Source organism: Syngnathoides biaculeatus, chromosome 12 (assembly GCF_019802595.1).
Source record: "Syngnathoides biaculeatus isolate LvHL_M chromosome 12, ASM1980259v1, whole genome shotgun sequence".
Lineage (NCBI taxonomy): Eukaryota > Metazoa > Chordata > Actinopteri > Syngnathiformes > Syngnathidae > Syngnathoides > Syngnathoides biaculeatus.
The window spans coordinates 17,795,356-17,820,053 of record NC_084651.1 but is presented as its reverse complement, the minus strand read 5'-3'; the positions used below and the strand labels follow the sequence as shown (position 1 = coordinate 17,820,053).

Sequence of the window (24,698 nt, the reverse complement as noted above, 5' to 3'; positions counted from 1 at the left end):
CCTTTCAAGTCATAATGAAAGATCACAGATGTCGGGTGGGATCTCATTACATAGATTGTCGTTCAGGCACTCTGACTCTGACTCTGACATGAAATGCAAGAACACACATGGGCAGATGTCAGTTCTCATCAATATCATACAGTTTTGTGCTGACACCACAAAGACTGGTGAAAATATCACATCTGCTTGCCAAAGCAAAGACAGAACAAATTATGCCTTTTTCAGAGTGTATTAATAATAAATGTAAGTGTAATTAGATGCATCTCCATTAAAAGGCAGTATTGGCTAAATCATTCTCTAGGGATTTGATGAGGGGAAAAAATATACGGCAACTGGTTCGTTTAGGTATTGGTACTCGTATATCTATGCTTCATAAATCACAATGGGTTTCACCTTGCACATGTTCTCCTAGCCAGACTGAATCACATCATTTTTGTGAACACCCAAAAGAATATAAATAGGTAAAAGTGTCATTAAAAGTGCTCTCAGTGCTGGGACAGATGATCACTTAGGTCATTAGAACGCATGTCACTGAGCTGCTTTGGACAGTGATCTTATTACGTTACACATAAGCTATGACTCTTGCTGTTAGCACGACAGTCAAAAGCTATTTCTATTGTCTAAATCTATGAAACAAAAGTGATAAAAATATGAACTGTGTATTGCCACACCGCTTTAAGAATTCTGTGACGGTGTGAGAACTATGAAACAAGAACAACATTGCAAACAAACGCAAAAGAGTATTGAGGGGGCTAAGAACAACAAAGGGTGTGCCGCAGACAGGTGCTAATTAAACTGACTCGGTTCACTTAAGTCAAAGTTGGAGGAGGGGTTCTCCTCTTGCGTGATGATGAGGTAATCCCAAATCCCGCTTTATACCAGATTTTACTAGTCTGTCTCCAGGCTCATAACACATCTCTTTCCGCCCTCTACCATTTATCATTCATTCCAGTGAAGCCACTTACATTTACTTGTGGTTTATTCTGATAAAGTTTACAAGAACTGAACCTAGTCTGTGTTTATCTTGCAGTAACTGTATTGTTTTGGGATTTGTGATAACTACCTGTATCTCTACTACGAGTTCTTGGGAGTCATGTGAGATTATGATGTGACTTCCTAGATTGAAAAACCTCAGACAGGGGAAATGGGCTCCTTTTACAGATGTGGGATCTGATGACGAGGGGGGACTAGAAAACTCAATCTACAGCTTTCGACTGACAGAAGTGAGGAGATCATGCTTTTTGTGAAGGATCATTCAGCATTAAGTAATTATTTGCAACTCCTAAATCTACCAATGTAGAAATTCTAATGTGCTTTATATACTGTATATTAGAGGTTAGTCGTGGTTATGTTATTGTCTGTTTTCACGTGGCAAAACTATGGATATGGTGGTGATGTTGAATAATAAGTCATACGTCTTTTTTATTTTATAAATCTCTGTAGGAGGGTATTATATTAATATATTTCATAAACATTTTCTGATTAAAACAAAACAAAAAAAAAACTACAATACACATGTCTCCTTTCCCCCTTCTGTATGGGGCACTGAGTTCCTTTAGTATCTTTTGTCCCAGAGCTGACTGTACATATGAATGTGGCTGAAATGGAATGTCCAATTTCATGAATGTCTGCAGCTGGAGTTAAAGGAGCAGGCTTGTCTGGTTGTGTAGAAGCGGACAATAAAGATAGGGAACAGAGATTTGAAGGGATCCAAAGTGAAGGGTAGAAGCGAGCAGGGCAACTCTTAAGACTGAGACGTGCCGGCATGAAGCCTGAAGCAAATGGTGAAGAAGCCAAAAGAGATTCATGCTGTCCTCCTCGTGCAAGGCTTAGCAGGCCCTTCCTTTACCACCACCTGCTCCTCTTTAAGCACATCCTGTCATTTAATAGCTAATCCCTTCATTCACTCCACTGTGTTTGCTTACCATTGTTTCAACTCTCTTCAAGCTGTGGTCAGGGGGTGGTTCAAAAGTTCGCAGTGTATGGAGAGCACACACTCACAGCAACAGAGGGCAGAATGAGTGCATTTGTCCCTGCCTAGCAATTGTACAGAAGATAAATCCTTGTGGATGTATTCACAGGAGTGTTTGTATGTGTATATAATACATATTATATATAACACAGAAAATAATATATAATACACACACACACACACCATTAATTGGACACTAAATTGCCCCTAAGTGTTATTGTGAGTGTGGCTGTTTGTCTCTATGTGCCCCATGATTGGCTAGCAACCAGTTCAGGGTGTACCCTGCCTCCTGTCTGTTGACGGCTGGGATAGGCTCCAGCACTCCCGCGACCCTTGTGAGGATAAGTGGCTAAGAAAATGGATGGATGGATAAATATACACACACACACACATACAATCACACACGGCAACAATTATTGTTTCATCCATTCGTTATCCTCACAAAGAGTCGTGACAACTATGTTTCGTTTAATTTGTAAGGATTGTATTGAGTTAACTCCACTAATTATGTTTTTTACAAGAAATTGTAGTTAGATGCATGTGACAAATAAATATCTGCACCATTATTATGCTTATTTCCAAACATTTACTGCAAGAGCATTACTGGCATAGTTTTTTTGTTGTTTTTTTTTTACTGGGACTATTGTGGTTGCTCAATTTGTCATATGCAAGCAGTAGAATTAGGCAAATGAGGAAAAAAATACAATTAATTATACAAGAAGCTAACAAGTAATCTTAAAAAAACATGCATGTTACATCTTTAGTGGTCTGACACCTGTTGTTGTTACATTTGCCTTAAAGTGTGGGTAATGCAGCCTTTTGAGCTTGAGAAGGTGAAAATAATCGCTCAATTCTCTCAGAATCTTAGCGGGACTGCACACAGTGCGTACATTTGAAAAGAGGTCACGTGCTCATCAAGGGAACTAGTGAGCGTATCTGTTGAATGGACAGTGCTTCCTCTTTTATCAGACCTAGTTTCTCTGTGAGGATGTCCTGACTGTTTTATGAGCAGGATGTCCTGTGTCCTTGTCACTTCAGAGGATTGTCTCTCTATGTCAAGCCCATGTCTCGAAACTACTCATTGCAACTGTCCCAGCCCCACATGTCCTAGGAGGGCTGGAACAATCTTGCTTTATCTTGCTTTTTTTTTTCAACTGTGGGGTTTCTCGACTTTACCCAACAAACTATTAATTCTCATTGTGAAGAAAAACATGGCTCGGTTGCTCTGAAATGGTGGGTGTGAGCTCAGGAGATCAAAAGCTCGGGAAGAGTGACAGCCGGTCCTCCTCTTGGCCAGGCCCCCTGATAAGATCAGAGTGACAGCAGTACACTGGACCCTGCAGGTACCCCCCTTGTTACTCCTTTCTGCTCCCATATGGCCACTAACAAGTACCTCACCTACTGACATAAATTCTTCTCGACATGAGAAGCTTTTTCCTTCACAGATCCCTTGTGTGATCAACATTAATATAGCTAGGTCCATGAGTTTTGAGGTAAAGACAGAGGTATGATTTTGCCTTCATACACAATACACAAATGTCTCTCAGCATTGATTTTAAATCAAACCTGATTGAAGTCTTTCACACAAATAGGGAGTTCACCATTATTTAACAAAACATTTTGTGCCTCAATTTTTAGGGCCTGAAAATGTGTTTAATCAGCTAAGTTCAATCCATTTCCATGGTATATCATGACAAATAAAACATAAAAATCTAGGAGTTGACATCAGTTATTGGCAGCTGTTTGACTGGCGCTAGCAATATGAAATCAAATGGTATCCCAATCTAGGTGAGGGAGGGTGAAAAAGACATTTTACAGACAGACAGTCAAGGGAATCTTGGGTGTGGCTACATGACAATTGAGTACATTCTTAGGGCTCATTGTCCTAAAACATTTCTTTTGGCCTGAACTACCAGTATATCTGTTTTGCATTATATTAAAAGTATTTCTCCATCATGCAGTTCTCGCTGCTTCCTTCCTTCTCATTATTTGGTTGCCCTTCATGCAATCGTTCAATAAGAAACCATAAATCTATACGGAAGCGTAATCTACATTATGAACTTCCACGATGGTTTTTTGAAAGTTGTAGCTTCTTTCAGTTTAAACAACACAAGTGTAACACGTACTAAAATATTCTTGTCTTTATGTAAAGATCCCTATTCGTCGCCCTCCAGTGCATGAGCTATGCTAAATAATGCCTCAATCATCAAGTGTGAAAGTGTTTATTTTCTATTAATGTTGTGATCGGAAAACCACTTTATTATTGCCTCTCATCCTAAAATCATTAACGTTAATAGCAGCTATTGTCTCCATTTTGTTGGAGAGCATGGTTAAAGCAGAAATAATAATCCTAAATCAATCCAGAAATAATTCCATGTACACAAACACACAATACGTTTTCCAAAGCACAGGAGACTGTCCAATTAAATTTTATTCATGTGGGGGTTTCTTGTTACTGGGCAAAGTGTGGCATTTCCTTGGGGTCACCATGGCTGTTTGGTTTGTTTGCTTTTGTCTCACAGGAATTGTTAGTGGCTGGCTTCTTCTCCCCAGATGAAACAGGTCAGTGCTTATAGGTGTAGTGGGGAAGCTCCACTCATTGTGAGATTTCTGAAGATTATAAAATGCTTCTTTAACACGCATAGAGTCTGAATTATGGTTTCAGATGTCTACTCTGCAGTTTCATTTGTTTTTATTAGTATATGTTACATTTTTGTTGCTCATGGCAAAAAAAAAAAAAAAAAGCAAATAAACATGATACTGTGAAGCATACAAAGGTAATCTCAGCCGACTCCGCTAACAAGTTGCAGGACTCCCTGAGGTCTTGTCTTTTGAGTGATTTGGACAAGACACCCCTCTCTCAGTGGTGTCAAGGGTCAAGCAAGAAACAGACTGATCGTCAACGGATTATAGAGATTCTGCACCTAGAAGTTCAGTTAGCTGTCACTATCTACCCAGAACTGCGAAGCACAGATAATGATTGTAGTACTCTCAGAATCGTTTTTAATCCTTTCAAATGCAGAAATACACTGGAGATGGCAATTTATAGAACAATATTGTGTTGTTGCAGATCACATAAATAGTCCGCGTTAAGAGGTCAAAAGTTTAAATTAGTGCATATTGTTATTTGTATTCATTACACTGATGAATGTCTCTTGGAAAGGTGACTCAAAGTAACTTATGGGGGAGGGATGACCTTAACCTTTTGTACTGGGAATAGAAGAAAATTTATCGTGTCATGTAAGTAGGAGTAAGCAGAATTAGATCACTAGAGATTGAAAAAAGAAAGAAACAACAGTTTCTCATTAATTACTTTGTTTTCAAATAACACAATGTTTGTATAGTTGTATTTCAAAGTGGTACGTAAAGACAACATATGGTGACTCTTCCTTTATCTTCTCATGACAGTTAGCACCACTGCTTCCTGGCATAAATAAGTTCAATAAAAGGGCGGCAACTGAACTTCCTTTTACGGCTGTTAAGATAAACATTAACACCTGACGGTGAATGTGCTTCAAGATAAACCAAGCCTAATGTTTTTAATTTAATGCACCACTGCCACAAATGATGGAGTCTCTGTTGAGAACATTTTGTGTGCTGGTCATAACAGATGTTCCATGATGGTAAGAACAGAGATGGATAAATTTAACAATCTAGAAAAAAAAGAAAAAAAAAAAAAAACCTCCAAAGGACTGGATGGAGATATGTGGATGATGTGTTTATATGGGCTGGGTGCTGATGCAGTAAATCACAACAGGTCTGGCGAGTAAGGCAGAATGACAGTCTATCTGGGGCCCCATGTGCTTCTAGAGAAAATGGGGTTAGTTTGGGGTTAACTTTGTTACTTTTAGGGAGGTTGACCCAGCAAGTTTGACCCCAAAGTTCCTTTGAAAAGGACAACCAAGGGGAAAGTCTTGACTAGTTTGTCGAGGGATTTACACATGAAGGACAGGATTTTAGAGGATCTCAGAGGACATCTTGAAACTGAGCCCCCTCTTCTTTTTGAAAGAATCATTTCAGACATTAAAATCAAAACAGATGAGCTTCACTTGCACCGCAGCATGTCCCCCCTGAGAGAAAATATTTCTGGTGAGTGAGTTTCCTCAGAGCTGGATATAAGATTAAGAAGAAGAGAAGCTCTAACTTCAAAGAATTGTTGAAGAAGACCCACATGCTCAGTTTGCAGTGAAAGGTCTATCTGCACAGGTCAGAGTAAGCAATCAAAAGATTGATTTATTCACAGCAAATCACATATCATATGAGAAACAACAAAGTGAGATTCTACAACACGCTGTGTCTATACACTTTTGCTTAGTAGAAAGAAAACACAGATTCAGCAGGACACGACAAAAACGTGCTTAGATGTGTTCATAACTCATGCACAATATGACCTCATCTAGGATTATGTGGTTGGCGCCACTTTGTAAATACTGCAATCATAAAATAAACGAGAAAATATAGCAGACAGGGTGACGGGGGTCTTACAGGCTCCTGGCAGGCTGCTCATCAGCATCTGGCAGGCCTCATAATAAAGGTTGACACGCACTCCCCCATGGCTCCCTGGCAGATCTATCCTATTGATTAGGATTGTGAGCACTTCAGTGGGATCAATGACCATCCCTTTTCACTGCTCTGCTCTCAACGATCTTTACGGGCATATTGTCCCTCTGTGGGATCCATAAAAGTTGAGACATCCGCTGTGGAATGGGTATGAAAACACAGAAAGGTAAACAAAAGAAAGGATGGGAACACAGAGGCAGTCTAGGGATTTTACACAGTTCATTTATCAGCTTGCCATAACACTCGTTACAACTACAAACTCCAGCTCTATGTTGTGTTACTGCATAGGTGCCCAGGAATTATGCATAAATGAAAGGAGCATTGAATTATTGCCCTACATACTGTATGTACTGTAGGTCTCCCTCCAGTAAACATAGTTGGCTATATGTCCCCTTTTTAGCCTCTTCTACTATTTTCTATACCACAGTAATGGTTCAATTTGGCACAGTTGTTATTCCACTTCAAATACAACAGCAGGAACCTGCCAAAACCACACCAAATTCAATGTACTGTATCACCGTGTCAAAAACCACAAAGGAGGAGATCATTGAGATTCTGTTTCTCTGCATGTACAGGTTTTGACCACAATAAGGAGACAAATTTTATTAAAATGGGCCATTGTAGCAAAGTGAGGAATGTTGCTTTGGAATTGCTCAACTGCAATGGTATGCTTCAGAATTTCGTACCAGGGCAGCACTGACTGCCGCAGAAAAATTCCTTGTGTGTTTTTTCACACTTAATAAAGCTGATTCTGATTCTGATTTTGTTTCAGTGAGAAATGTTATGTTATCAACCTTTTTTGGGGACGCCTCTCTTTTCACCATTAAAATCACCTTTATTGGCTGATTATGCAAACAACAAAACAGACTTTGTCCTTTTTTGTGGCAGCTCCAAACCAGACTGTGACAGATGTACCCAGTACTGATTCAATAACTGCTGTGTAGAACTGTCTCAGCAGCTTTTGTGCCAGGCCGTGCTTCTTCAGAAGCTGCAAATAATATGTCCTTAGCTGGGCTTTTTTGAGTATGGAATTAATGTTTGTCTCCCACTTCATGGCCTGTGAAACTTTAATTCCCTGGAACTTGAAGGACTCAATGGTTGATACAAGACAGTTGGACAGCGTGAGGGGCACCAGTGATGAAGGATGCCTCCTGAAGTCTGCACTCATCTCTACAGTCTTTAGTCCGTTCAGCTCCAGGTTCTTTTGGCCACACCACAGCTCCAGCCTCTCCACTTCTTTTCAATACGCAGATTCATCACCATCTCTGATGAGCCTGATGACTGTGGTGTCATCTGCAAACTTCAGGAGTTTGACAGCCTGGTGCCTTGAGGTGAAGATGTTCGTGTAGAGCGAGAAAAGCAGCGCAGAGAGGACACAACCTTGGGGTAGCCCGATGCTGACGGTGCGTGTGGATGAGGTGGTGTCTTCCAGCCTCACGTGCTTTGTCCTGCCCATCAGGAAGTTGTAGATCCCCTGGCAGATGGGAGGCAAGACACTGAGCTGGAGAAGATTGGAGGAGAGGAGTTTGGCGAGGATGGTGTTGAACGCAGACAGAGCTTAAGTCCACAAACAGGTTCCCCGCACAGGTTCACACGCTGTTCAGGTGTTCAAGGATGAAGTGCAGACCCATGTTGGCTGCATCGTCCACAGCCCTGTTAGCTTGATAGGCAAACTGAAGTGGGGAAACTGGGGACCTGTTGCGCTTTTGAGGCGGTCCAGCACGAGGCATTGAAGGGACTTCATAAAGAAAACATAAATAGCATTGAATCAAACATTATTTTGTCACAGAGTATTACCTGTATGTGTTTGCTACTCTGTTTTTGCGTAGAGTACACTGTGTATGACATCATTCAGTTCTGTATTGACCAAACGGAAGACTCCAGTGTTTCCTGCCACTTATTTGGATATTGTCCTGCCGTGATGGATACAGTAACGCAGAGGTACCAAAAAGTGTGGTATGGTTATTTTGACAACTTTACACAGTTTCATTATGGATCCAATCAAAAAATAAATAAAAAGATGACATCTGTTTTCAGTGAACACATGGCCTTTGGTGGAGAAAATGCTGCCTTGGCTCAGATGTGGTATCCAAAATATTTTTGCTTTAGCCTCTGTTGAAAAAAAAAAAAGGGGGGGGGCCTGGCTAAAGGATCCATGGTCATACAAAACAAATGCCAGAGCATATCCTGTGTCAAAACCTAGGGTGAAGTTAATGCTGCCTTATCTTCAGCCTTAAGATAGAACATGGATATAGAGAATTTACGTTTTTGCTTTTTCTTTCACAAGCCTCAAACAAATGCTGAGTCTCTACAGTGAGGCTTTTCTTACTTTGCCAGACACCCTACAAGATAAAGTTACACCCTATTGCACAGGAGGGCAGAGCTTGGACATATCTCAGTGTGTCTCCAGCTAACAAACAGCCCGGCTCTCCAGGAGATTCCCTATGTGTTGTCATGGCAGTCCTCCAAACACAGTAGGGACGCATTTAGGGGCTTTTGTATTTCCTGTGTTTACCAAGTGTCTTGGGCAATCCCACAGTGAGACGCAGGATGCCTTTTCCACAATGGCAGCAGTGAAGCTGTTGGATGCTCCGTTGGAGGAACAGCACACACAGGCAGAGGAGGTACACTAATCCCAGATGACCATAGTGTGCAAGGCCTAAGATATTATGTCACCTGTCCATGGTGCTGGTTGGAATGCTAATAACATACATTTCCTCTGCGCTTATCATTTCAGAACATCACGTCTTACCTCAGCCCTTACATAAATAGGCGCAACTCAACATTTACTGCATTGTTGCACAGAGACTTTGAGATGTTTGTTGGCTATAAGTGGATTTGTCAAGCAGGAAACCAGGCTGTATTTAGAGAAGGATCTGAGTAAAGGTCAGAGGATCTGATCTGTTTTTAGCTTGTCATCAACTAATATAGTACAACACCGTTTGGGTCGGAGGTGTAAGTGGCTTTTCCAGGTGTGAGCTCAATATATGAGACATTGTTCCTATTTACCAAGCACGCAATAAACACCAGTGATGGTCCAACGTAAATCCTTAAAACCCCAGTAATGGTGGTGGCAGGGGACTAACTGTCATCAGTTTGCATCTGTCTTTGTAAAGATCGACTCAATTATGCGCTAATGTAATCTCCTGTTTAGCATAATGAAAGGCTAATGAAAAGCTCTTTAGTGTGAGGTTCAGTCCAAGACAATAGAAACAGTTTTCTTGAAGCTGTCACTCGAGAAGAAATACTTTATTATTTCTCTGATCACTACCAAATGTTATATTACACAAGCAGAGTGTAACAGACCTCTGAAAAACACATAAACCACACAGGGACAACACATACCGGATTTTGCTTGATGATTCAAATTTGTTTATTGGCATATGTTATGTATTTCCTCTTGTAACAAAAAAGGTGGGTCCAAGTCAACAAGCAAATGTTATGTTAAAAAGAGAAGGAAACGAAAAAGAATGTGGTTTCATGTCAAACAGATCCTAGCTGTGTTCTGTGTTCAACAAAGGTAAAGAAAGAGAATTAAAAACGAAACAATTTGCGTGATCGCTTATAAAGCTAGCTACTACAAAAACTAGCGTCCGTGACATCAGCTCCGCAATTCCAACAATGCAATGTGGATTTTGTTTTTTGTTTTTTGCAATATCAACATCCTTATTGTTGCTGTTGTTTCTGTGTACATTAACAGTGGTTCTTGGAATGTACCTGTTTACCTGATTGTTGCTTTATGTTGTGCATTATTTTTAATTAAACCATTTATTTAGGTAATCTGTGAAAGAATGACCTTTTGGTCAGTTCCTCTACCAGAGCATGCCCAACGGGGTGTTAACTCTTAAACGATAATAAGAACTTTATATGATGAGCGTGTGGGATATTTTGACCTAATAAACAGTCATTAAGACCTACAGCGTTATGTAATTTGTTTCTATATTTTCAGTAGTAAATCAGTAAGTTGCACATGTTGCTATGGCAAGAGAAGGCTACATAGGGCTGGTTCTCAATATTTTAAAGTCTTTTCAAGACAATGGGTTGAAGTCCAAGTGAAGTCACGAGCTATTGCTGTTCACCTCCAAGTCGAGTTACAAGTCTTTTAACATATTGTCAAGTCATCAAATTCATGACTTGAGTCTGATTCAAGTCCAAGACATGTGACTCAAGTCCAGACCACTGTGTAACACAAATATAGATTCATAACTTTAAAAAGGCACAACATTTTGACAGTCCACCACATTGAGGAAAAACTACGGCTCAATACAGTTCTCAATTGCTGTCTGTAGACGGTCAGTCTCTTGGAATTTATGCTAGTTTGATGAACAGGGATTTTAACAAGATTTAGATTCTAACTATATATTGTAACTAATTTAACACAGATGACCTTTATCAAGCCACACCACAGTTTTAAAAGGAATCTGGTCTACTGTTTATTCAATAGCTTTGCACAGATCTGAGCACACATTTGTCATGTTGCAACCATGATATTCAAGCTTTTTTTCATCCAGAATCCATCAGTCTACAGGAAAATATTTATTGGGGCCTAGGAATGTTTTATACAGTATCTGAAAGTCTTGGCCTGTATGTGTATTTTATTTCTCAGTTCTGTCTCTTTGAATTTTGGATTGCTTTTATATTTCCAGTGATGCAAAAAAATGGGACCTTTTTTGTAACCTTGTTTGAACAGCTCCCTAAATACTGTCACTCTTACTTTTTTTTTATTGTTTGGTACTATTGTATTTCAAACAGTTAAAATAATAGTTTGGTGAACAAATTAAACTGTAAATTCATGCAGTGGAAGCGACTCAATGAACCAAAAAGGGTCCAGTTGCATTGTTGTTAGCTGACTTCATAACACATTCCTCGTGTTCTTCCATTTTTCATAGCAAAACTGACATTGCAGCCCCCTGCAGAGGGGCGTCCTTTATTCCTTAGCAAGTCTGCAGTCTAATGAGGGGCTCAGAGGCATTACTTCACTGCTCAGGTTTTTGGCTCCGCCATCGTGTTATACAGCCAAGCTGTACTCGTCTCCTTTCTGCTTAAATATTTAAAAGTGATTGTTAAAGGGAACACTCTGAGAAATAAGTGGAGGGTAAACTTCATAATTTCACATTCATACAACATAGTCTGCTCATCATCAAACCTGTAAGGAAGCTGTCACTTGTAGATAATTCTAATTTTTAAATTTTAGTTCTCATAATCAAAGGAGTGACCACATATGGGATTATAATTTGTGTGAAAATCAGATCTACAGATAGTGAACACTCATCTTTTCATGAGTCACAATTTGCCAGCTCACCCATTCTGGAAGCTTACAAAAAACGTTACTTCAAAAACCCTCCTACTCCAACGTTCTGCACTCCCCCGGCAAAGATGCTGCCAAAGTGCCTTGTTCCTTCTAAAATCCTGTGTTAGCAAAGAACAAGGTAGCAATATTAGTCAGTCGTCTTGACAGCAAACAACGGCGTATTAGATGTTTCCAGTCGAGATCAGACGGGCGCTCAAGGCCTCTTGTGGGGTTGGATAACTATGGAGAACGCAGGCTGGTAAACTTCTCAAGATGAACCAGAAATAGGTCTGGATTGCTGTTGGCAGTGGTGAAAGTTAATTGCTGATCAGAAAGACGAGATCCTCCACGTAAGGTTCAGTAACTGCAAAACTAAAGATAAGTAAGAACCTTTTGCAATATACACTGTATATATTTTTATGTGAAATCATTTGTGTATATCTGAGTCAAAAGCATTATAAAATAGCTATGAGCAAAGTAGTAATTGATATTTAACATATTGTTTAACAGAAATATATATGTCTCCTTTTTCATACTTCCGGTGCATTCTTCTGAAATCAACTGTAAGGCATTAATTTTTAAGAGCAAAGTTGTAAGATAAATTTGAAAATATATTAATGTTATGGAATACTTGTCATTAAAATTATTATTATAACCATGTGTCATCACCTAATCACACATTTCCACTATTTTTATCTGTGCTTGGTGGCCAATCCTTGTGTATAGCAGGGGGTTCACTGTAGTACTACTAAATTGAATTATGGTACATCTTTCATTATAAATGTGTGAGAACAAGAGGAAAAGATCCTCCTCAAGAGAAACCACATATTTTATCATTACATCAAACAGTTTTTGGAATGCAAGAGGATTTTATGATGAAATCCTGTTTCACTTGAAAAAGATGAATAAAGACTCAATAAAGTCAATATCAGTTTTAAAATTGAGACAATAATTCAAATTGCAGTGCCAGTGTACCGCCCGACAGCTATTGAGACTTCTTTATTTCTTTAAAAAGGACATTTATTTCTAGTTCTCCTCTGATATTTAATGCTAACTACCAGTATACTTAACCTGCACCATAGATATTGCATTGAATTCCCCATCTCATCTCATTGAACTAATTATAGAGTGAGTAGCCAAACAGCCAGTGCTATTCTAAAACTAACTTTTTATTCCGTCCAATTACACGATACCCCCACGTAATTACATTCGGCATCCGGTCAGAACAACAACACCAACACATTTGTCTGTGTTGTGTACTGTATAGCTAAATAAAAAATGTGAAGTGGTGCCAATAATCTTGCTCTTTGGCGGAGACAACAACAGCTCAAATTCCTCTTCCAACACAAATGCGACATGTCTGAAATTTGCTTTGGTGTGGGTCTTCCACCTCTTGCTGTGAGGCGCTTTTTTCATGTAACACCCTTTCACCAAATGTCAATTGACAAATAAAGCAGAGCCCACACCCAAAGAAGACACTGATTAAGCTGCCAGTTCTCTTTGGACATGGTGGGAGGCAAGGAGAAGCTAAATGTGGGTAAATAAAGAATGATAGACCCTTAAATGGCCGCAAGCTGACATAGTGGTAATCATTTAAAATCCTGGGAATACACAAGGTAAAGTCACAGTGAATATCTGAATGATTACTTGTGATGTCCTTTTTGAATATAGATGTTGGATGATTGGAATATTACCATTATCACAGCATCACAAGATGAAAGAAGAAAATCAAACTGAGGATATATCCTCACTAATCATGGAGAGCAAAAAAAAAAAAGTTCCTCAACCCTGAAAAGATAAGGTCACTCAGAAACAAGCCTCTGGTTAGAAGATAACATTCCATTGTTGGCTTTTGAACCTTCTTTTTGCTGCCAGGCTTTTCTCGTCCTCCGAGAGCGCCATTGTTCTGGTGTGGCCTCCACAAAGTCTTGAATATGTAGCTCCACACTTCTTTGATTCTTGTTTCGCCATCCGAACAGGCCTCAACAACACACCCAATATCTATGAAGTTCTCATCAAAGAAGACAAGAGTGAGGAAAAACTTGGCATCGACAATGTTTGCCTTCTTCTTAACAATTCACAGTCAAAAAAAACCCAACAACAATGTAGCATTCATGAAGTCTCATCAAAACACAGTTCTATGATTGATAGCTGAGCCTAAGTAATTAAAACGCTCTTGAATAAAATTACATGTACACATAAATGTTAACGCTGCCTATACTGTATATTCTTTTTTTTTTTTTTAATCTCAAACATCAATTACTCTCCAGTGCAGTCAAGTGAAAATGGGGTTACAAATACGTATAAGTATGGTATTGTGGTCTAGTGGAACCTCAGAGTCAAGTACCAGAAACAGTTTCCCATGGAAATGAAGATCTATGCATTGTTCTTCTTTACTGGATGTTTATTCGACAATTATGTGGTAACAACTTGTAATGGGAAAATTATACAGTACGTCACATGAAATGAAGACTCTCTGAAGACTCTTATGAAAGAGCTAATCTTCCATGTGGCGCCACTAGTTTTTCATTCCCTGTTTAAATTCATCCATCTAGCCATCTTCTATCCACTTATCCTCACAAGCAGCACGGTGTGCTTGGCTTCTGACTTGTGACTGACTGGCATGTACCTCCTGGACTGGTCGCCAAACTGGGCTATTCCAGTTCATTTTTCCTTTTTCATCTGTTTGCTAATAGGTTTGGATGACATTAAAATAACTTTTAAGATATGCTATTCTCTTTACTCAAAAGAGGCACTTTAAGAAGCCACTAGGGATAACCACAAAACAATACGCATCTACTTGCTTAAAACATCAAATTTGCTTTCTGGGTCCTGGCCACGCTGTACGCCCTGAATCGTCACCGTCAGACTACACATGCACAATTTTAAGGTTACCCTCCCCCAACACATTCACCCCATGTTATGTTCCTGGAAGCTTGCAAAGAACTAATCAATGAGTCATGTGTCTTGACAACAACCAACTCCCTATGGGGCATCTTCAAAGGGGTCCTGAGGAGATGGAGAGGGAGAAGCATTGCTCTCCGTGGGGTAATTACGAGTTGGAGCTCAATGCTTTCTTCTCCTTTTCAGAGAAAAGCTTAAAGACAGTCCAGTAAACAATTCAACAAGTGATGTTATTCCAGCAGGAGGCACCTTAAACCAGTGTTCTCCAACGCCAGATGCATGTAAACCGCGGCCATGAACACAAATACACTCATGTAATAGTACTGTAGTCCACTGTGTTGAAGTGCAATGGTTACTAGGTTAGAATAACACAACAGCTGAAAAGCCCGAAGAGACACATATGGAGACAATTTCATGTTAGGTGCAGCTGAGTACACGGATGTCTGGCCCAAGACAACCAGCCAAGTGTTTGGGTGCTTCTTAGTTAAAAGCGTAATAAACTAGACAAACAACGCAAACAACACTGTCTGGCAGTCTTATAGCATTTTGTTTGTCTATCCTTCTTGCATCAAGTAATCCATTAATGGAACTCCTTTTCTTCTGACACATGCTCATTCAAAAGTGAATTTTCCTATTTGTCAACTTTGAGAAGAAGAAAAAAAAAAAAAACAGCCGCACAGTGGAATCCATTGTTGCACATCTGATGTGTATTTCAGTGAATCATTATCACAATATCCATGAACACTGGATTATCATGACTAAATTTAGACTGTATGGCTGAAGACATCTTCAGATTATGACTCCTGTAAACCTCATCAGCACAACAAGAAAAGTAAAAAGACAAAGCAGACATTTTCTCCGTGTAATGACAATGTACAATAATGTAGTGTGCGTGTGCACGCAACCTATCGTGGTTAGTGTTTATAAAGAATACCTACTGCTATCTATCTATCTATATATCTATCTATCTATCTATCTATCTATCTATCTATCTATCTATCTATCTATCTATCTATCTATCTATCTATCTATCTATCTCGGAAAGGAAATAGAGAACAATGCAATGCCAAGATGGCTGCAGACACTAGCATTAAACAAAAATGTTATCATGTTATAACTCATTAAGAAAAACAGAGATCATGCATTATGTTTGCAATACAATATACTTAAAATGCTCGTGATGAAGTTTGTTTCATTATGTTATGCAATATAGACAGGTTGTGATGTTTTGGCTATATTGCATGCCTTTTAAAGGGATCAGAGAAACTTCACTTTTTTTATGACCATCCTTCTGTATCTAAATAAATTGTTTGCTTTTCAAGTCCAGTTTATTTGTATAGCCCTTAGTCACAAGCGTCTCAAAGGGTTTCACAGGTCCACAGTTGACAAATATCGGCGACATCATCCACTGATCTACTACCCCAAACGTGTGTTTAGGGGGAGGCCTTTAAATATGCATGATTATTTTTCTTTCTTCTTTAACAGGGCCACCAAAGTACTGTTTTAGAAACACCGTCCAGTTTGCTGCTGTGAGGTTGTACACCGCTACAACCACAATAATATGTTGTTTTTCGATAAAAATGAACCTCTACCTTCTCATTAGATTAGTTTGGTTAATGGTTTATCTAATTAAGTGCAGTTGAGCGTAAAATAAATACTAAACTGTATGACGCTCTTATATACGTTGAAAAATTGGGAGCTACTACCCTCTTGTGGCTATAAACCGACCGTGCAACTTAGAAAGGGTTCTCAATGTATTTTCGAAGGTAGGTTTTAGACAAAAATACATTCCAATTTTAAAAAAATAACGAACCCCGTTCCTTTCAATGGAACATTCACGAAGACTATATTAATTACTGGCTATGCAACAATTAAATGTCAAAGATTGATAAAGTCCTCGTGTGCTGTCTTGTGGGAAAAAGCTATATGTTGTAAAAGGTTTTAATGTTAATGTAAAGTCATGTAACAACATGCCCCCGCTCTATCGTGCAACAATAGCCTTCGTAAAATCCGAGCAATGAACGCATCATCACGCCCTAACTTCCCCAGCATCCGGGCACTTTTGGGCTAGCCAGTGTGGAGGGTGGGAAGGAAAGGAAAGAGGGCAGCGGTGGAAGGCGAACAGATGACAGCTGTCAGCGTTGACAAAGACACTTTGAAATTCTCACGAGAGGACTAATGTCGGGCCCCTAAAACACCGAGGCGTGGTGTGTTGGAGTTTTTTTTTTTAATACAGTTCGAGAAGGTAACTTTCCTTTGTTTTTGTTTTTTTTTCCCCCCCATATTAGTGCAAGAGCGCTTCCAATTTACCCTGTCTGCTGGGAGACTCGAGGGCTAGCAAGCTAACTCCAACTGAATCTGTCCACTCGACTACCTCTAATTGTATTGGCTTCATATTAATACTTAAAACTTGGAAATGTTGGCTCGGGTTTTTGTTTCGGGGTAGTCAAGGTGGTTTGCCCAGTGTATTTTAGCTCATGGCTGTTGGAGAACAAATGCTAATTTATAGTTAGCCTACCAGTGTGTACTGGCTACCGCAACCTTTGCCTGTGCGTTAGCGAGACAGTTTACGCATAAGATTTATTAAAGTCCACGTTTACTAAATGATAAGGTTTGAAGACTGCGTATGGTATTTTGGATTTGGTTTTCGGTGGAAAACTTGCGAGTTTCGGTGACGTTAGCTGTTTGAATTTGGTTTAAGCTTGCATTGATTGTGAAGCGTAAACTAGAAGATTGAATTCATACATGACAGTGGGTGTTTTTAAGACATGTAACATGTTAGTCTGACTTCAGTAAGTCTGGAAAGGCGCAAATGAACGTTCTAATGCTGCTGCTCCCCACCTCTTCCCTTGTCTGTACCTGGTCCGTCTGTAAATATGATGTGGTAACTTTTTAAAACTATTGAAACGTACGTCACGGTGTTGATAGTAAGGAATATACTGTTGTCGAACCAGTTCAGTATACCGTCTGAACCACCAGTTCAAACTAGACCACTAGTCTAATATTGTTATCACTCATTTTTACTGCTGCGTGCTTAAATTTCTATGCCTGTACCATTTCAAGGTGGTTCATGTCACCCACAAGTTTTATCCAGAGCTCTTGTGGTATACATTAGAGATGTTTTTAATGGATTTGAATTTGTAGGTCGGGAGAGTTGGTCTACAATAGTTTAAAAGCTTGTACAAATATCAGAAAGTACATTTGTGTTATATTTATTTGCTGACCAGATGAGAACTCATCCTCTATTTTCTAACTAGGTTTTTACCAATAATCAAATTCACGTCATACCCTTGTCCATTACTGGAGGAGCTGCTACAGTTGGTGGGAAAACATGGGCACACAAGGCACTGGTAGGAAGCGTGCACCGCTAAAAGATCGCTTCTCTGCTGAGGATGAGGCATTAAGCAGTATTGCACGAGAGGTAAGTTTTTAAATAGTGATTGAAATGCTTGCTTTTTGTCTGTTTTTTTAATAACAAAATGTAGTTTTTCGCTTTTTGCAGTGTACAACCAAGTTTCCATGCATACGTAAATGATTTCTTACTCAATCTAAAATCCACAACGTATTTGTAGTCGTTATCAGCAGCTTATCAAAATGTTTGGACATTGCTCTATGACTAAAAGCACGGGTGTCAAACTCAATGCCTGGGGGCCAGATCTGACCCACCACATGATTTATTTTTTGTCCCCCATGAAGGCAAATCTTTAACAAAATTTCAAATTGTCATGTACCATAAATGATATCGTTGAGATATCACAAGCAATTTTGTGTTACCTAACATGACCAATAGTTAAAAAACTTATTACCCTCAATTTCTGATTCCAAAACGAGTTCATGAATTTCATGCGTAAGGCAATTAAATATTTTTATGGTTTAACACTCATAACGACCCTCTGAGGGAAACTGTAACTACAATGTGGCCTGTGACAAAAAAAATTTCAAAAGGAAAAATCATTTATCAACAGCAGATTAATGGCAATCCATTCAACTATCTTCACACTGCACATCAATTCCAATTTTTCCATTGTATTTTTTTCACATATGTAACATGTATCAGATTAATTTTTTTCATGTCAGTTTGGTCAGTTTAATTCTCCCACGCCGCAGCAAGTGCAGTGTGGATGCTCTGGTCGTGTTCCTCTGACCAATACGCCATGAAAAGAAAAGAAACATCACAATGGACCTTTCCGAATGGCGATCTTGCCATGTCCCACAAGCTTACAAAATGGCGACTGAACTGAACATGTTCGAAGTTGATTCTCTATCGCGCATTCCAGAAAATATTGGGGTGTGTTTTTTGCCAAATGCGTCAGACTTGTCCAAGAGAGTTCTACAGAGAGGTCTCAACTATTTTACGCAGGGATATGTACACAGAATTGAGATTTTGGACGGAGCAGGACGCAATGTCAGAGTTACAGCGAAACGTTGGCGATCGATGCAAAAACGTTTGACGCCTCACAAACTTCATATTGAAATTCAACAAGATAAAATAGTGGAATCGTACTGCGCATGTAAAGCAGGGTGAGTAATGTTTACTTGGAAAGATCATGAGTAATATCAATGCAGTCTTTATAATTTAGGTTCGATTTTCTACACTTAAACAATGGTGATTAACTCAGTCAGTATCGTAGTCACCAGATGAAAAAGTTTGACTTGGTTTGTAATGGATCCCAGTGCTCTGTCTTAAAAGTCCGATGTGATACAAATAGTCAAATAGACATTTCTCTTGCATGATATTGCACACTTACGTATCACTAACCCGAGGGCATAAAACATTGCACACTTCATTCAGTAGGTCTGTGATATACTAACAAAGTGAAAGTTGGTCTCCTCCAATGGATAAAGCACTGATAATAATTATATAAAACTCAGAGAAGATACTTCTTCCTTACCTTCGAACATACAGCCTTGTGTTTGTTGATATTGTTCACATTTAGTTCTACGTGCAGTCTTGTCCAAGCCTGAATCAATCGTAGACTCTTCGTCAACTGTGTTTTAGACTTTAGAAAATGAATCAACTGGGCCACTTGTAACCTAGCAGGATATCTTTCATCAGAATTGCACGATCCCCAAGCGCTTCTGAGGACCATTTTCTTCATAACATTAACTTTTCCAAACGCACGTTATTGACAACCATTATTGCTTGTGGGACAATATGGGGAGAGGGGCGTGTCAAGCCAGGGGTTAAGACAATGCGGCTATCTGATTGGCTATTATTGTACGAGCGATTGACTGGTTGGAAAGGTCCATTACTGGGGGAAATAAACATGCGCGAACAGCAATGGTGAACGAAGAAGCAGAAAACAGTCAGTTGTGAAAAGAAAAGGCTTTAGAATGGGTAAATCTTGGAAAATGCTGGCTCCGATTGCACAGAATCCTTAAATCCTACAATTGCTTCAAGACAGACCTCCACGCAGAGGCATATTTACTTCCTCGTGTTTTGTGCTTATGCGCCATGTGACATTTTGTTTTGTGTGCGTGCACCGTTTGACACCTTGTTTTGTTTGGATGCGCCCTGTGAGATCTTGTTTTGTGCGCATGCGTGTCAGTTCACTGACTCATTCTGAGAACATTAGAAGCTGCATTTGTTTTTATAATTTGAACAACTGGACAATTTAAAAAGATCATCTTTCACACAAAAATCCCAACTGGACAACGTGGCCTGCAGTGTGAACATAGCCTTATTCATGTCATGGAGTTGTTTTTATTTATTTATATATGGAAAATAATTCTGTTCAATAAATTAGAGGTTAGTGATCTATTTGGCAAAAAAGGGACACATTTTTCACATCATTTGAGCTCCATTATTATCACGATTTCTTTTATCCTTTTTAAAAAACTTTTTATGCGGCCGGTTTTAAAAGAGCTGCACAGGAAAATATCACAGTTTTAAAAAAAATTGAAGTAAAAGTATACTTTATTAAAATATAATTACATTTTATTAATAGTATAATGTAATATTACTTAGAATTACTTTTATTTGGGTACAATATTTAAACTTGGATAGCATCCCTGTTATTAACAGCATATATGTGATCTTGCTAAAGCAAGCTTTCTGAATTTTTTCATTTGATAATATTATAGCAACTACCCGTAGTTAGATGTTAGTCTGCCTCCTAACTACTACCAGGTGTAATATATGCAACACAATAACAGTGGAGTGAAATTTGACATTTGCCTTTGAATATTAAAGTTAGTATGGTTAAAAAAAAATCCATCAATTTTCTGAGCTGCTTATCCTCACAAAGGTCATAGGAGCACCAGAGCCTATCCTAACTCTTTTGAGGTGGGAGGCATGGTACACCCTAAGCTGGTTGCTAGCCAATCTCAGGGCACACAGAAACAAACAACCATTCACACTCACATTGACACCTACTGGCAATTTTGAGTCTTCAATTAATCTATCATGCATATTTTTGAGATGTGAGAGGAAACCAGAGTAACCGGAGAAAACCCACGCAGGCACACGAAGAACATGCAAACTCCACACTGGCGTTGCTGGGATTTTAACTTCTCTCCTCAGAATTGGGAGGCAGACACTAACCAGACGCTCCACCGTGCTGCACAGTAAAAAAAAAAAAAAAAAAAAAACAATGTGAATGTATATAAGTGTTTTTATTCAGAGATTCATCATGCATCAAATTTTGCTGTAATTGAAGCATAGTGGTCATCTATATGTGAACTCCAGCTAATATGTGGCTATTCAAATTGTTAGAGACAGCTGGTTTTGCTGCACAATGTTTATGTATGAGGGAAGCTACCTGTCTTGTAACAACTTGTCTGAGGTTTTACTTCACTTTGTTGTACTGCAAAACTTCCATTCATTTGGGTTTCTTTCAGAATGTTGTTATAACATGGAAAGACAACATAATGGAAAAATAATTATCTTAGATTTGGCAGTCGCATCATTTTTTGCTTCTGTTTTTTTAAAGCGTTTCATACCTTTGCACAAATAATTTTTTCAATGATTTGTTTTAAGAATGACTCTCCTGTCTGAAAGCTGTCCAGGCCCTCATTCTTGGGCACTTAGCACGAGGCTCCATTTGCTTTCTTTATAGTCATGGAGGGCACTCATAGAAACATGAGTGAGTCATCTGACCCACCCTACCAGCTTCTAAATTTGAATGTCATTGCAACAAAACAGTGATTAGATTGACTCTGCTGGTCGTTCAGTGGGTCAGTGTGCAACATGTTAGTTAAAATTTGGCCTTACAAAGAAGTCTTTGCCTTTTATTTTAGAATTGGCTTCCATTCCTTTGCATCAATCATTGCATTAATGTTTGCTATTATAATAACATTACAGGCACTGGAGTAGTTCTTCTATTACTGTTAGATTGTTTAAGTCTTTCAACATTACATAGAGGACTGCGTTTGTGCAGGAACTAGATTTCATGGAGATTTCCCCCTTACCCCCACCCCATTACTAGTGTAAGGGACATATCTGTACAGTGCTGTGAATAAAGTATTGGCCCCCCTCCCTCATATTCTTATACATTTGTGTAGCTTCCCAATTTATTGGTTAAGATCATCAAACAAATATAAAAATCAGATATAAAGGTAAAAATATAAAGTAAAAAAAGTCAACATAAAAAGCCATTTTTTCTGGTAATTTTTTTAAGCGGGGAAAAAAAACTATTCAAAGCCACTGTATTTTCATGACCATAAGACTCATCATATTAAAAGGTGCAGTTTCAGTTCTGGGTGCAATTTCCCCATCTAACACATACAGAAGGCACTCCCTATTATCAGGCACAGGCATGGTGGCATTCATAGGCAGTAAGGAGCAATTTTACCTTTATTTTTGTAGGCATAACAAGCGTATTTTACAAGCGTATTTTTTTTTTTCACATTGACCGACCAGTGCATGCAAGTCATCAGACAACGCACTATCCTTACTCACAGTGTCACGCCAAACCAAAATCGTTACACCATAGCAAACAGAACACCTAGCACACAATAAAACAACCAGAACGATGAGCAAAGAAATAATTGACACAAAACATGAATTCCAAACACTATTTATGTACATATTTAGCACCGCAAAACATACTGAAAGTGCCTCCAGCCTCCCAGTGACGCTACAATATGGTATCTTAAAACATAAGGTAGCATACATGCATGCTATTTGAAAAGGCAGCAGGAGCAAAACTAAGTTCGGTTGGATTTATTGAAGTATTTAACATTGTAACCAGTGAGTTTGGTTGTACTTTATTGAAATATTTACTTTACTTTATATATTTAATATCTACGTACTCGCGTTATTTATTTTTTTTAATCAATGTCATCCACAAATCCATCCTTACTCAGTCCTCATCTTCTGTATCCAAAATGAACAGCTGGGCAAGTTTTCCATCCAACATGCCAGGTTCCCTCTTGTCATTGTCAATCTCGTTGCCACGCAACTCCTCAGAAAATGATGCTGGCTTTTGCGAAAGCTCCAACAGTGGACACAGACACTTTAGCCCAAGCATCCACAATCCATTCACAAATTGTGGCGTAACCCTGCCTCCCAGTCTAACTAAAGCTGTGTTCACGATCTGTCATCCCTCCCACGCCACTCGGAAATTCACTTTGAACACTGTCTTACACCGATCTCCAGCGGTTGGAGTTTCTCTGTCAAGCCCCCGAGAATAATGGCAAGCTCCAAGTTCATTTGCTGCGCTTATCTGATAACTTGCATGTTAAACTGTGCTTCGTAAGCGTCTCTCTTCATTGGTGCCATTTTCCGGGGTCCCTAGCCAAAATGATGTTTTGTCCAAAGCAAATGCTGGCAGGGGAGCGGCTGGTTTTGGGGTGCCTTTAGCATCCCTTTTCCATGCCCACCTTTCCTGCTTGAACAATGAACATCCGCACGCTGTCCTCAGTCATGTCCGACTTTCCTCTATATAGACCCAAAAAAAAAAAATGTTGTGGTTCCGATTTTCTACATTTCAGAACATGGGTCGGTAGGTAGTTCTATTTATTTATTTTTACAAAATATTTTTACTCTGTTTCCAAAACGTGGTGCCCCCATTTTCTTGTCAGTTCTCGTTAATTCACACTCTCGTGCATAATGAGGTCAAAATTCATGTTGGCGTCTCGCATTGCAAAACACCGCAATATTAGCAGAGATGATAAATAAACTTGATTTTGTCACAAACGTGGCAGACGGTAGGACTCAGATGCAGGAAGCTGAGATGTAAGCGTGGATTTCACGAAAGTTTATTGCCAGGCAGAGGTCATACACTGGAAGGCAGTTCAACAGGGCAACGATACAAAAAGGCTTGGTCCAAAAAACAGGAAACTGTCAAAAATCGGACTTGCAAAACACGAAAACATAACCTGACTTGATATGGCTCAGTAGCGCTATGACATGGGACGAGGGAGTTACGCTAGCTGATGCACGTGAACACATGCATGTACACACAATGATCTGGCAACAAGTGGCATGAAAAACAAAGCTTAAATACACAACGTAATCAGGGCGCAACGACGTGCAGCAGTACACACAAGAAGTGGCACATGGCCACACCGCCGCCCGCAACGGCTGCTGTCAAACACCCGACGCCAATCCACACGTGGCCGTGGACAAGCACGCCCCCAACATATTTATTACATGGTGTAAAAATTTTAGGGTCGGCTAGAATTTTTTTGGGTTTGTCAGGAAATATGAACCACAAGTTTTTAAATGCCTAAGCTGTATGTTAGGAATGAATGCTCCTAGTCAGGCGGCGTGCTAATCAAAGTCAGTCAACAACATTTACAGATTCTGTGCACACGTAAGGTGGTCTCCATTATAAGGCGGCTCATTCATTTTAGAGAAAATTTAAGACTTCTAAGTGCACTTTTTGGTCATGACAATACGATAACTTGCCCTGTGTGGAGGGGAAAAGTAATGCCTCCCTGAAATAACTGGGTTAGGGTTAGTTAGTCAGTTAGGATGTGGTGAATTTTCACTGACCACACCCAAGCCTGATTACCTTCAGACCTGTT

The 24,698-nt window shown here is 39.3% G+C and overlaps 1 protein-coding gene across 5 annotated transcripts in view; it reads left to right on the top strand.

Moving 5' to 3' along the window:
- Positions 1-16,752: 16,752 nt before the first annotated feature.
- lrrfip2 (leucine rich repeat (in FLII) interacting protein 2) overlaps positions 16,753-24,698 on the top strand; it is a 35,876-nt gene continuing 27,930 nt past the window's right edge. For 2 of the 5 annotated variants that reach the window (XM_061836241.1, XM_061836238.1), the window contains exons 1-2: positions 16,759-16,971; positions 17,984-18,147. In XM_061836241.1, the coding sequence (XP_061692225.1) occupies positions 18,058-18,147 (90 nt within the window). In that variant the 5' untranslated portion in view covers positions 16,759-16,971; positions 17,984-18,057. Of the gene's footprint in view, positions 16,972-17,021; positions 17,109-17,983; positions 18,148-24,698 lie in introns of those variants that run through there. The other 3 variants (XM_061836242.1, XM_061836240.1, XM_061836239.1) reach the window with 3 other exon arrangements.